At 38.9% G+C, this 12,967-nt stretch overlaps 1 protein-coding gene across 1 annotated transcript; it reads left to right on the forward strand.

Moving 5' to 3' along the window:
- Window positions 1–4,278: 4,278 nt before the first annotated feature.
- On the forward strand, window positions 4,279–8,048 carry LOC107152666 (protein-L-isoaspartate O-methyltransferase domain-containing protein 1). The gene has a single exon (XM_015498168.2). It carries the CDS (start codon window positions 4,639–4,641, stop codon window positions 5,221–5,223), a length of 585 nt encoding a protein of 194 aa, XP_015353654.1. The 5' UTR covers window positions 4,279–4,638; the 3' UTR covers window positions 5,224–8,048.
- The last annotated feature ends 4,919 nt before the right edge of the window (window positions 8,049–12,967 follow it).

Raw genomic sequence — 12,967 nt, forward strand, 5'->3', positions numbered from 1 at the left:
TTGTGGTATAAAGGTGTATTAAGAATTGCAATGCAAAAAGAAATATGAATGTAATGCACTCCTCTATTGTGATGTATGTAAGAAATAATTAAAAAAAATAATTAATTTTTTAAAATTCACATGAAGTTTTAGTGACTCATGAAAGTACAAGGAGGAGACAGGGATCCTCCAGGGAGTGCTTATAGGGCAAGGAAAAGAGTCACAGGAGGAGAGGTATCTCCAGAGAAGAGTCCAAGGAGTTCCTGGAGAGAAGGGCGAACTCGGCTCAGGGCCAGCAGGCTCTTGGCTTATGTGATGAAAAAGAATTTCAGCAAATGCCAAAGACACAGACAGAGGTTTATTAAAGTAGAAGCCAGGGGTAGTGGCTCACACTGTAATCCCAGTGGCTCAGGAGGCTGAGGCAGGAGAATCACAAGTTCAAGGCCAGTCTCAGCAACTTAGCAAGGTCCTGGACAACTTCGTGAGACCCTATCTCAAAATAAAAAATAAAAAGAGCTGGGTCTGGGGCTCAGTGGTGAAGGGCCTCTGGGTTCAATACCCAGTACCAAAAAAACAAGTAAATATACATCCAAAGATATTCAAGAAAGAATGAAGGAAATCTCAAGAGAAAAATACATTTTTGAGGGGTTCCTGGCTCTTCTTTTAAAGGAAACTTGGTAATGGGTGAGAATGGAAAGATGTGTAGGAATGATATCAGTCTGGTGATCTCTAAACAGTTTGTGGTGTCTGGTCAGTTTCTGGATCCTTTGAAGGATGTGGTCTTCATTATCTGATCTGTGGATAGCTCTGGAAAGTCCCCTAAATTATAAGTTTCTCAAAATACATATCTTTCTTTATTTGTGTGTATGTGTGGGGGGCGGTGTTAATTCATGCTGCACAGATAGATTTACAGATTTTTTCAGGAATTTGGGAATCACTGGCCCAGGAGAGAGATGAGAGCTTGGGGAGTGACAGTTCTGGAAAATTATGTGGAACTTCTGAATCAAAACCTTATTTCCCTGTCCTTCCTATATGTCTCCTTTCTTATTTCTTATTCCTACTATCCTACCTCAGAAGGAACACCACAATGCAGGACAGATGCATCTGAAACAGGGGGTGTGGGGGGCATTCTGGGAAGTGCTAAGGGCAAGTCTACATTTCAAACCAGGGTCTGTGTCTGGCACTGCGAAAAAGTCTTAGAAGGTTGTTACTCTGTGACTTCACTTCATCCAAGCAAGCATCTGTTAATGTTCTTGAAAACATTCTTATTTTCCCAGTTCATTCTTTTATTTTATATTTTTTATTTATATAAGATAGCTGAATGCATCACAATTCTTATTACACATATACAACACAATTTTTTATATCTCTGGTTGTATACAAAACATATTCACACCAATTCATGTCTTCATACATGTACTTTGGATAATAATATCCATCACATTCCACCATCATTTCTAACCCCCTGCCACCTCCCTTCCCCTCCCACCCCTCTGCCCTATCTAGAGTTCATCTATTCCTCCCACGCCCCTCCTCCCTACCTCACCCCAGTTCATTCTTAAGGAGGCCAACACATTGGTTATGCAGTATACAGACAAAAGGGAGTCTGCAGCTCTGGGCACAGTCACAAACTCGTGTACCTTACACAGGAAGCCCACACAGAATGCTAAAATGTCATCCTCTAAAGGTCATCTCTAAGTACACAGAAGCAGTCTAAGAAGTACTCAGCAGACCAGCAAGAAAGCCTTATAGCTGCTCATCTCTACACTCAACAGGGTCAGGTATGGTGAGACCATCCTGAACTTTGCCTTTGGAAAAGTCAGCCAAATCCCCTAGCTGACCTGCTGGAAGTTGAAGAGAGTCAGGAGGAACCTTTCTAAGGAAACTTTCCTGCTGCAGCCAAACTAGACCAGCGGGCCCTCAGACCCATGTCCTCACATGTGTTTTTTCTTCACACAGAACAGAAAGCCCTTAATTCCCCAGCAGGCTTCTCTGCTTCTCTGATGGGAGCATGCTTGCCCATTCCACCCGCCCCATACAGGAGTGTTAATGGGTTTGAATGGCTTTGGAGAGCCTGTGCTCCAACCCCACCTACCTGCCTACCCATCAAAGTCCACGTCCCTTACCACCTCCTCCATAAAGACACTGTGATCCCTCTCTTGCGCTCTCTCCATTCTTACTTTGGTATTTCCTTTTGGCATTCATCTATCTTGTGTTAGAGGTATCTGCTTATGTTTTAACTGCACTCCTAAAGGGCCAGGTTAAAACCTACCAATCTTAAAATCTTTTGGTGTCCTAAAAATTAAACAATATCATGTATTATTTATACAATTGAAATCTTTATCCTTTTGGAGAAAAAATGTATTCTCTCTCTCTCTCTCTCTCTCTCTCTCTCTCTCTCTCACACACACACACACACACACACACACATGCACACACAAACTTTTTTTTTTTTTGTACCAGGGATTGAACTCAAGGGCACTCAGCCACTGAGCCACATCTCCAGCCCTATTTTGTAGTTTATTTAGAGACAGGGTCTCACTGAGTTGCTTAGTACCTCACTTTTGCTGAGGCTGGCTTTGAACTTGCAATCCTCCTGCCTCAGGCTCCTGAGCTGCTGGGATTACAGGCATGCACTAACGCGTCTGGCTCACACACACAACTTTTTTTCACTAGTTTTCTAGTCTCTTTCTGTGCTTAATTAATGTCTCTAGCAGGCACTCCACTGACTTTGATCCCAACCACAAGGCAGACTGTGAACATTTGCAGGACAAAAACGGCCTTTCTCTTCTCCCTGAGCCTTCTAAGAGTAAACATGGAGCCCAGAACACAGTAAGAATGCAGTAAATGTGGGATGAAATGAATAAAGATAGCATGAACTGGTGAAAGTCCAGCATTAATGAGCAAGAGGGGATTGAAAGGGCCCTTATTCAAGGCTCCCGGTGCCCTTGGAGACCCCACAGCTCCCTTACACAGGAAACAGCAAGACCCTTGATAAGCAAGCGGTACACAATGAATGACTTCCTACCCTTCTTCCCCTTGCCACCCAGGCCCTTGGCAGAGAGCCACCTGCCTCCAGCCTTCTTTGAGGAAATATTTATAAGACAATAGTATTAATATTGCACAAACCAGTGCTTCTTCGGATTTTTTTCATGGGCTGCTCCTGCAGCGTTTCTGAAATCCAGTTAGCAAATACCTTTGGAATGCAATTTCTCAAATGGCTTAGAAGGTTTCTGCTTTTGTTTCCTGTAGCACTTTCCACACTCTCAATCAAAAGGCACCCACCCCCATTTCCTGTGTCCATGGCAGAGAATGGTTGGCTCCTGGCCAGCTGCCAGTGGCGGGGTGAGTAGGGAAGAGGCATAGTAGCAGCAGTCAGTAAGCCTTGACCACTCCCCCAGGTCCTCCCTGCAGCTGTAGCACATTTACAACCTTCTAGAAGTTCTTATTGGATTTTTGCTTCTTCAAGCAGCCCCAAGAGACTAAAAGCTGTTGTCTGGGACCTGCAGTGGAAGTGCCCATGGAGAGGAAATAACCTGTAGGGAATTCAGCTGAGCAGGTCTTTTAAGGTCACTAACTGACCCCAGGATTGAGGTAGAACTCATACTGATTCTGAGAGTCTGTCTCCTGAACTCAGGAGCACAGCTGGCTGCCAGCAAAGGTTACTGTTGTATTTAGTGCTGATCTAATCAGATTCTAGAAGTATTAACTTATCCAACTGCTTTAAGAGCTTCTTTCTAGACTCACAGTTTCTGCAGTCTCTAAACCACACCTTCCTGACCCTGTTCCTAAAGCATTCACCCTTGCACTTCAACTGAGTTTCCATCCTTCTTAAGCACCCATAGAAAAGAAAGATTTTATTCTCTTATAATAGTATTAAATCATTAGCAAATGATTCTCAAAACTGTTTTTTGGTTTTTTGTTTTTGTTTTTGTTTTTTGTTTTTTAAGTGCTTTCTTTTGTGAGAATCTAGGAAGTGATGACCAGAGCTCTGAAGTTCTTAGTGATGAATGTTGGCCTGGTATGTGAGCGAGCCTGGGAGCCACCCTGAGTGGGTCAACAGCCACCACCCTCCACAGGCCCAGGTATGGGGATGGATTGAATGGAGCCCCCACAGAAGCCATACCCGCTTGGAATCTATGAATGCAACTTTATTGGAAATAGGGTCTTTGCAGATACACTCAAGATGAGGTCATACAGGACTAGAGTGGGCCTCAGATCTAATGACTGGGAGCCTTGACAAGAAAAGAACACACGGCGCCGCTGTGGCCGGCCGGACCGACCGCCGCGCCACAGGTCCTTTTGGAATAAATCATGGGATTGAGCTTCATTCAGATGTGGTGGAATATGCCAAGGAAAAACTGGAGAGCTTCATCAAAAATAGTGATAGCTTTGATAATCAGCTCCTAGACCTAGACTATCCGTCTAAGAGGGAAGCTACAGGGCAAGGCTAGGTCACCCTGATCTCCTAGCAGCTTATCAAAAGAATTATATGGGCAAGTTGGCAAGGTCCCTGCTGTGAACGAAATCATCTGTTCATCTCAAGATGAAGATATTTCAACATGCACCTGTAAAGAAAACCACTGCTAAGATTTGAGTTCTGTGAACCTGCATTTGTGGTTGGTAATTGCCTCCAGATAGCATCTGACAGTCATCAGTATGATCGAATTTATTGTGGAGCTGGAGTTCAGAAAGACCATGAAAATATTACTAAAAGTTGGAGGCATACTAATTATGCCTATAGAGGATCAGTTAACACAGATTATGCGAACTGGACAAAATACTTGGGAAAGTAAAAATATTCTTGCTGTTTCATTTGCTCCACTTGTACAACCGAGTAAGAATGATAATGGCAAACCAGATTCTGTGGGACTCCCTCCCTGTGCTGTCAGGAATCTACAGGACTTGGCTCGTATTTATGTTCGGCGCACACTTAGAAATTTCATAAATGATGAGATGCAGGCCAAGGGGATTCCTCAAAGGGCTCCACCTAAGAGGAAAAGAAAGCGAGTTAAACAGAGAATCAACACTTATGTGTTTGTGGGTAATCAGCTCATTCCTCAGCCTTTAGACAGTGAGGAGGATGAAAAAATGGAAGAAGATAACAAAGAAGAGGATGAGAAAGATCATAATGAAGCCATGAAGCCAGAGGAGCCACCACAGAATTTACTGAGGGAAAAAATCATGAAGCTGCCCCTCCCTGAGTCTTTGAAAGCTTACTTGACATATTTTAGAGACAAATAACTTATATCAAAAAGAATGCCTACTGATGATTCCTTTAGTCTTGAAAATGTAGTGTTTATTAGGAGTTAAAAGAAAGAGAATTATTTGTTTCATCAGAGTGAATCATAGTGGAAAAAAATATAACTTGTTTCTCTTAGTAACAAAGATGATGTATTCAGTGATGAAAAAGAAACTCTTTTATAAAAATCTATTTTTCTTTAAATCTTGGGAAAATGCTGTTTTAACTCAGTGATTTCAAAGAGGAATGCAGCAATAGTCAAGACTTTGTGTAATATAAGTCCTTTTCTGATTCCCTACAGATTTGTAGAGGTGAGGGTTAGATTTAATTTTATATAAGTAATTGTTAAGCATATATAATCTGATTTGAATTGCAGTTGTTTGCATTTCCTCTATGAAAACTTTCTTATCTAATAAGGAAATCAAATGCTTTGTAGACCTATTTACCTTACTTTTGTTGCAATCACTGTTGCTGAGTTGCTGTAGATATGTTCCGGGCAATATATGAGTGCAATAATAATACAAGATATTGAGTAATTTAGCTTTAAAAAACCCACAAATTTCATGAAATTTTACAGCCCTGCAGCTTTTACTTTTGAATTTATTGCCAAAAGACATGGGGAAAATACCTGCTTCTCTTATAGAGATTTTAAGAGCACAGCAAGTGAATATTAAAGTAGAAAGTATATACTTAATACAACTCAATTTGTATGGACCCTTTACATTTTCAGTATTTAAAAATAACGAGGTTATCTTAACTCAGAATTTTCAAAGGTAGTATATTTAGGATTGTTTTTCTGTAGTTCACTGTACAAAGTATTTGGTTTAAAAAAAAAAATCTATCATCCTCTCTGACTATAATAGCATAGAGAAAAGAGTGAATAAATAAGCACGAGTGATCACCACTTTCTCAGATAGCTCCGAATAGCAGGGCCAGAGCAGATGTGGTCAGCTGATGCACTTTAGCAAATGGGACTTCTAGCCTATCTGTATATTTAACTTTACAAGATAGGGATAAACTTGCCTATATTTGCTTTGGATCTTTCTAGTGTAAGAAATATTCACAGAACTTGTATGTAGACACATTTGTGTTAAAAATCTGGTTCAGAATCATAGTGTAATCTTTGGGACCTACACCATGTGCATTCAACTTCTTCCCATATTTTTCTGTTTCTTTGGTAAAATTATATATTCATTTTTGCTTAATGTTGCATACTTAAGCTGCATAGTGTATCAGTGACAAAACAGGTAATTAATGCCGTTATTAGGATTTTTTTTTCCTCTTAAGGCTTGGAAACACTCATTCCTTGTTAAAATGTACAATGTAATATATTTACTACTTAGTGTTAACATGGATCATGTATTTTTTAAAGGGAAAAATTTGAAATTGCCATTTATTACCACCAGCATCATATTAAAACAGTTGCTCAGATTTTCTTATGGAAACTCAAATCATTGTATAGTGAAAGACTGTTATCTCTTTACTAAGATTCAAATATTGTTTTCAAAAATCTTAGCTGTAGTAATTCCACATATCTAAAACACTTGTTTGGGGTGGGTACCTAACTCAGTGGTGGACCCCTTGACTAGCATGTGTGAAGCCCTGGGTTCTGTGCTCAGAACCACAAAAACAATAACAAGCAATTGTTTGAAATGATCTAGACACAAAATTGCCCCCAATCATTTTAGTAATGTGAAAGAAAATTTCTTGGAAGGTATTCGTTTTATACTCATGGCTGGGAAATGGAATGGGGGACTCTAAATTTTTTCTTAGATAATTATTAAACTTTTATTAAGAAATTCCCCATCTCATTTCTAAGAAAAAGAATCAGTTTTATGCTTTTGTTATCTGTTACAAATATTCATTTAATTCTTGAGTTGTTTCAGAAGTTTAATCATGAATTCCTGGTACCCACATATTTTTATCTAGAAAACCTAGAAAGAGTTTTCATCTTGTCTAATTCCCTACTCCCATTTTTTAAAAAAATTGTTATTTGAGCTGGTGCCAGATGCGTAAAAATACACATTTTTTTGTTGTTGTTGTTGTTGATGCTCTTACCCATTTGGTAAAATTTTTGTTAAGGATATATTTGAAGATGGACATTTTCATATTGTCTTTCATTCTGTTGACCTTAGCAAAATGCATAGTAGATTTTCATGATCACTGCTTATTTTTTTTGTCATTGAACTGTATCTTTTGTGTTCTTAAATGCATTTATTTTACAGGTATGACTTTTATCGTTGACTTTAAATAAAGAGGTAGAAATAAAATATGAAAATTCAAGTGAGAGCCTTCTTATCTATTATGCAAATATATTGGAATAAGAATATTTTGGGTTTGTGTTTTTAATGAATTCATATTTACTTGATTATAGAAAATTATGCTTTTATCAGTAGAGAAGTAGCAAATGAAGATGAAATAGAAAATGAATGTGATGGGGAATATCATGGAATTTTATAGATAGATAAATGAGGCATTTGATTTTGCAAATGAGAAAGTAGGCCTAGAGTGGTGGCATGTTTTACTAGTTATATAGCTAGTTGGAGAAAGGGCTTGAAATAGTATTCAGCATTAGCGAAATCCCAAGAATCTGGCAATGATACCATAACTACTGAGAAGCTAATTTTTAAATCTGTACTGCTTACTGGTTGATACATGTGGTTCTGATATTAATGAAAAAAACTAAAATAGCATACATAGTGATTACAATAAAATACAAAAAGCATATTGATTTCTAGCTGTTTGAGATAATAAAATTGAAACAAAGCCTGTTGAATCATTGGAAGACTTGGAAAGTCATTTTAAATAAAAAATCACATATAATTAAGCATCAAAAAAAAAAAAAAAAGAAAAGAAAAGAACACACACAAGGAGAATGTCCTGTGACAGTGGGGTAGAGACTGGAGTGCTGCATCTGTAAGCCAAGTAGTGCCAAGGAGACAGGCAGGGGATGGGTCCCTCCCTCACAGCTTCTAGAAGGAATTCTGCCAACAACTTTGATCTCAGACTTCTAGTCTCCAGAACCATGAAAGAGTACATTTCTGCTGTTGTTTGTTGCTGTTCGTGGGGAGGCACTGGGGTTGAACCCAAGGGCAGTTTACCACTGACCTACAGCCCAAACCCTTTTATTTTTTTGTTTTGAATCAGTGTCCTGTTACCTTGCCGAGGCTGGCCTCAAATTTGAGATCCTCATGCCTCAGCTTCCCAAGGCGAGATTTACAGTTGTATATCACTGTACCCAGATAAATTTTTACTGTTTTAAGCTACCCCAGTTTGTGGCAATTTATTATAGCAGCTCCCGAAAACAAAATGTGTCATTTGAGACTTTGGTTATTGCATACATTGTTAGGCCAATTCAGTGGACCATTTATAAAAGTGGCCCCATTTCTCTGGTCACCTCTTAAGGAGCAGTGTCCATCCCAGACTATCTATTCTACTTAGCATTTTTAATCAACATCACCAGGACCAAACTGAAATTCATACCTACTGTCTTCTAGGGCAACCCTTAGTCATCTGCTCAGCAGTTTCCAAAATACAATCTATGGCCATTCTGAATCCCACAGAGGGATCTGAGAGAGGCCAGTGAAGGCGGGTAGTGGCAGAGGCAGTGAAGGAGAATTGACTGGGGAAAACTTCAAACCTTGAATCACAACAACTTTTCTCTTATTGGTCTTACCTGACAAATTGGATGTTTAATTTTATTTTATTCACTTTTATTGTTATAATTCCCCAAAAATACCAAAAAATAAAAATAAAGAATACCCACCCAGTCTCCAACTTTAAATAAAGTAACCATGTGTATTTTGCATTACTTTTTCCCCTTTTTTATTTTGTTTTTAATATTTATTTGAAATAGAGTTCTACTAGGATTTTTTTAACATACTGTATTCAATAATTCTCTTCCAATATAGATCATACTTTGTTGTCTCCAATTGCTGCGTCGTGGTTTTGGCCTGTTGAAAGGATTATTGGGATGTCAGATTGGGGTGAACTAGGCCCAAGGGAACTCACTTTTTAAGATACTGTATTGGAGTCCCATTTCATTTTCTCACCTTTTAAAATGCCCCACCTCTGTCATTCAATGCTTTTAAAAATATAATGATACAGAAAATGACCTCACCTATCCCCACTTTGACTTTCCCAGGGACCCTTCTCAGTATATGTGCTCTAGTGCAGCGCTTCTCATGCTCACAGTGGACTTAGGCTTGTGACAACCTATGGCAACTGGGACACTGACAAGCAGGAAGCAAGTGGATTCTTGATATGCTTGCATGTGGGGCTTGTTTTATTAGAATGCTCCTCGCTGGAACTCAGCCCTCATGTCACAAGGAAGCCAAAGCAGCCATATGAAGAAGGAACAAGACTGAGACCCCTGGCACCAATGACTAGAACTAATATCCAGCCATAGGAGTGAAGCCATTTAAACCCTCCAGCCATCCCGGTGCCCCCAGCTGATACCACATGAAGCAGAATTGACCAGCCAACCCATAGAATCATGTGAAATAATAAACAGATGTTATTCAGAAGGCTGAGGCAGGAACAATGCAAGTTTAAAGCCAACCTGGGCAACTTAGCAAGACCCTATCCCTATCTCAAAATAAAATAAAAAGGGCTTAGGGATTTAGCTCAGTGCTTGCCTGGCATGTGCGAGGCCCTGGGTTCAATTCCCACAAAAAATAAATAAATAAATTGTTGTGGTTTTAAGACACTTAAGTTTTAAGGTGTTTTGTTACACAGTAGTAGATAACTAAAGCACCATATTCCTAGCTGTTTCTTTGACAAATCATTCTAGTTTTACGAGGCAAAACAAAAACAAAACCCTCTTTCAGTTCAATAAGTATTCATTAATCCATTCAGTCCCAAGTTTCCAGTCTATGACTATGTCAATGAAATTGACACAGATGTATTATAATAGGTTGGAAATCACACTCTAGAACTTATATATCACATATATTTTTTCAAATGCTCTGTCATTCACCTATTTTTCTCAAAAGAATAGAATTATAGAAACCATTTATTTCAAAAGTTGACGTAAGTGGCATATTTGTTGCTTCTATCCTTAAGTTGTTGTAGGAGTCCCACATCTGAGATGCTGGAACATAATGGGTTAACATAGAAGCAATCCTATGGCAAAAGCTGAGCTAGACTCTTGACAGATCTAGCTAGGGATGGTAGCACACACCTATAATCGCAGTAGACTCAGGAGGCTAAGGCAGAATGATCACCAATTCTAGATCAGGCTGGGCAATTAGCAAGATCTTGTTCCAAAAATAAAAGAGGGATGGGGTGTAACTCAGTGGTGAAGCACTCCTGGCTTAAATCTCTTGTATACTCTCCACCCACCCAAGCACACAGCAAAGCTATTCCTCTCCTCTGGCTTCATCACCTGGTAGAAGAGACAGATATCTAAACAAATACAGTAGGGAATGACACATGCAATAATAAAAGGGTGTACAAATTGCCAACTAATAAATTTAGAAGGAATAATGGGATTGGAAAATCTTTACTTGGCAACCATTATAGTCATAAGTAATTTAGATAGAGTCATCACTGGATGCAAAAACAAGTAGGTAAAGATCCAATGAGGAAGTAAATATAGTCTCAAATAATTTCCCCAAAATATTGACTAATTGCTTATTAATTTAGAAATACAAATCACTTACTCATTAACTCTATGGTGGAGAAGTTTAACCAGCACCATCTTAAGTGAAATAAAATGTTACCTGAAGCAGGATAAATCTACACTAAATCACTTCTGATAAACTGAGAAAACACAGCACCACTTCCATAAAATTCCTGCCAAAAATGCATTACCTGAATCTAACACAAAATATCAGACCAACCCACATTGAGCAACATTCTGCAAAGTGATTAGCCTATTCTCTTAAAAAATGTAAAGACTGAAAAACAAGGAAAGAACACGGAAATATTCCAGATTACAGGAGACTAAAAAGGATACGGTGAGCAGGCACCGTGGTGCATGCCTGCAATACTAATAACTTGAGAGACTGAGGCAGGAGGATTACAAGTTTGAAGCCTAGGTAACTTGGCAAGACACTGTCTCAAATTTTTTTAAAAGGGGCTTGCAGATGTATTTCAATGTTAAACCACCCTTAATCCAATCCCAAATTATGTGCATGTGCACGCGCGCGCGCACACGCACACACACACACACACACACACGAATAACTCAGTACAGCACACAATCCTAGGCTGAATTCTGGAATTATAAAGATTATTGAGACAGTTAATGAAATTTGGGATCTATGGATTGAAAGTTAGTATTGCATCAGTGTTAATTTCCTGATCTCAATGATCACATTTTGGTTATATAGACATCATTGTTTTAAGGAAAGACACACTGAAATAGTAAAGATTAATGAGAGGGCTGGGATTGTGGCTCAGTGGTGGAGCGCTCGCCTAGCACGGGCAGGACCCGGGTTCCCTTCTCAGCACCACATAAAAATAAAAGCATTGTGTTGTGTCCATCTACACCTAAAAAATAAATATTTAAAAAAAAAGATTAATGAGAAATCATATTTGTACTATGTCACCTGGTGCTAAAATAATAATAATAGCTGTGAATATGTAGATAGAATGAGAAGATAATGTGGTTAAGATGTTAACAACTGAGGAATCTGGAGGCAGGCTGTGTGGAAGTTCTGTTATTTTCTATAAATTTGAAATTGTTTCAAAATAAAAAGAATGTATTAATATTCGGGGCTGGAATATAGCTCAGATGGTAGAGTGCTTGCCTCGAATGCACAAGGCCCTAGGTTCAATCCCTAGCACCACACACACACACACACACACACACACACACAGTATTAATATTCTATAAAATGCAAACTCATTTATAGAGATGGAAAGCAGTTACTGGTTATTTGAGCAGGGAGGGGTGAGTGGAAGGAAGTAGGATAACCAAGGGACACAAGGAAACTTTGGGGAATAATGAATGTGCTCATCATCTTGATCGTATCTGTGGTCTGCATTGTACAAATGCAGGTAAAAATTCACTATACCCTCTAAAAATTTATTAATAAATAAAATAACATTAAATATAAATATTTTTTAAATTCCTGATATTTGTCTAGAGATCTAACGAACCTCTTCATCAAACACACTTTTGCCATGCTTTTCCACTTTCCTAGATGCCCTATGCAAGGAACATCCTCCAACTTATCCACTCCTTCATATTCAAGAAGATAATGGAGTTCCATCTCCTCCATCGACTTCCTACACTGAAGAATGCTATGTCTCGTTCACTCACACCTTACACATACAATGCAAGGATATAATTTTTTCTATTGCTGTATTTATAATCATTTCAAGTGTTCATCTTAATGTCCTCTGCTTGTTTTTACATTGAACTGAAAATGTTTAAGTCCCTGAAGAGTTACATATTATTAGGCAGCAGTATGCAGCACCTAGCTCAATATAGTCAGCGGAGGAGCCAGTAGAGAAGGAAGAATTTACGAGTGTGGCTGAGAAAGCAGACTGGAGTCAGGAGGCTGGGATAACCCAGCTCTGCCACTCTCCAGCCAAGTGACAGGCTTTACTTCACCTCCTTTAGGACTCAAGTTTCCCCATAAGTAAAAACAAGGAGTGGATTAAATGTCATAAAAGTGCTCAACGTTTAGGTTATTTGAGTGGTGACCACTAGATGGAACCCGTGAACACATGTTCCTATTCTTACAGGACAAGGAGAGGTGATGCTGAAGCAGGAAGCCAAAAAAAAAAAAAAAA

Source organism: Marmota marmota, unplaced genomic scaffold, assembly GCF_001458135.2.
Source record: "Marmota marmota marmota unplaced genomic scaffold, marMar, whole genome shotgun sequence".
NCBI classification, from domain to species: domain Eukaryota; kingdom Metazoa; phylum Chordata; class Mammalia; order Rodentia; family Sciuridae; genus Marmota; species Marmota marmota.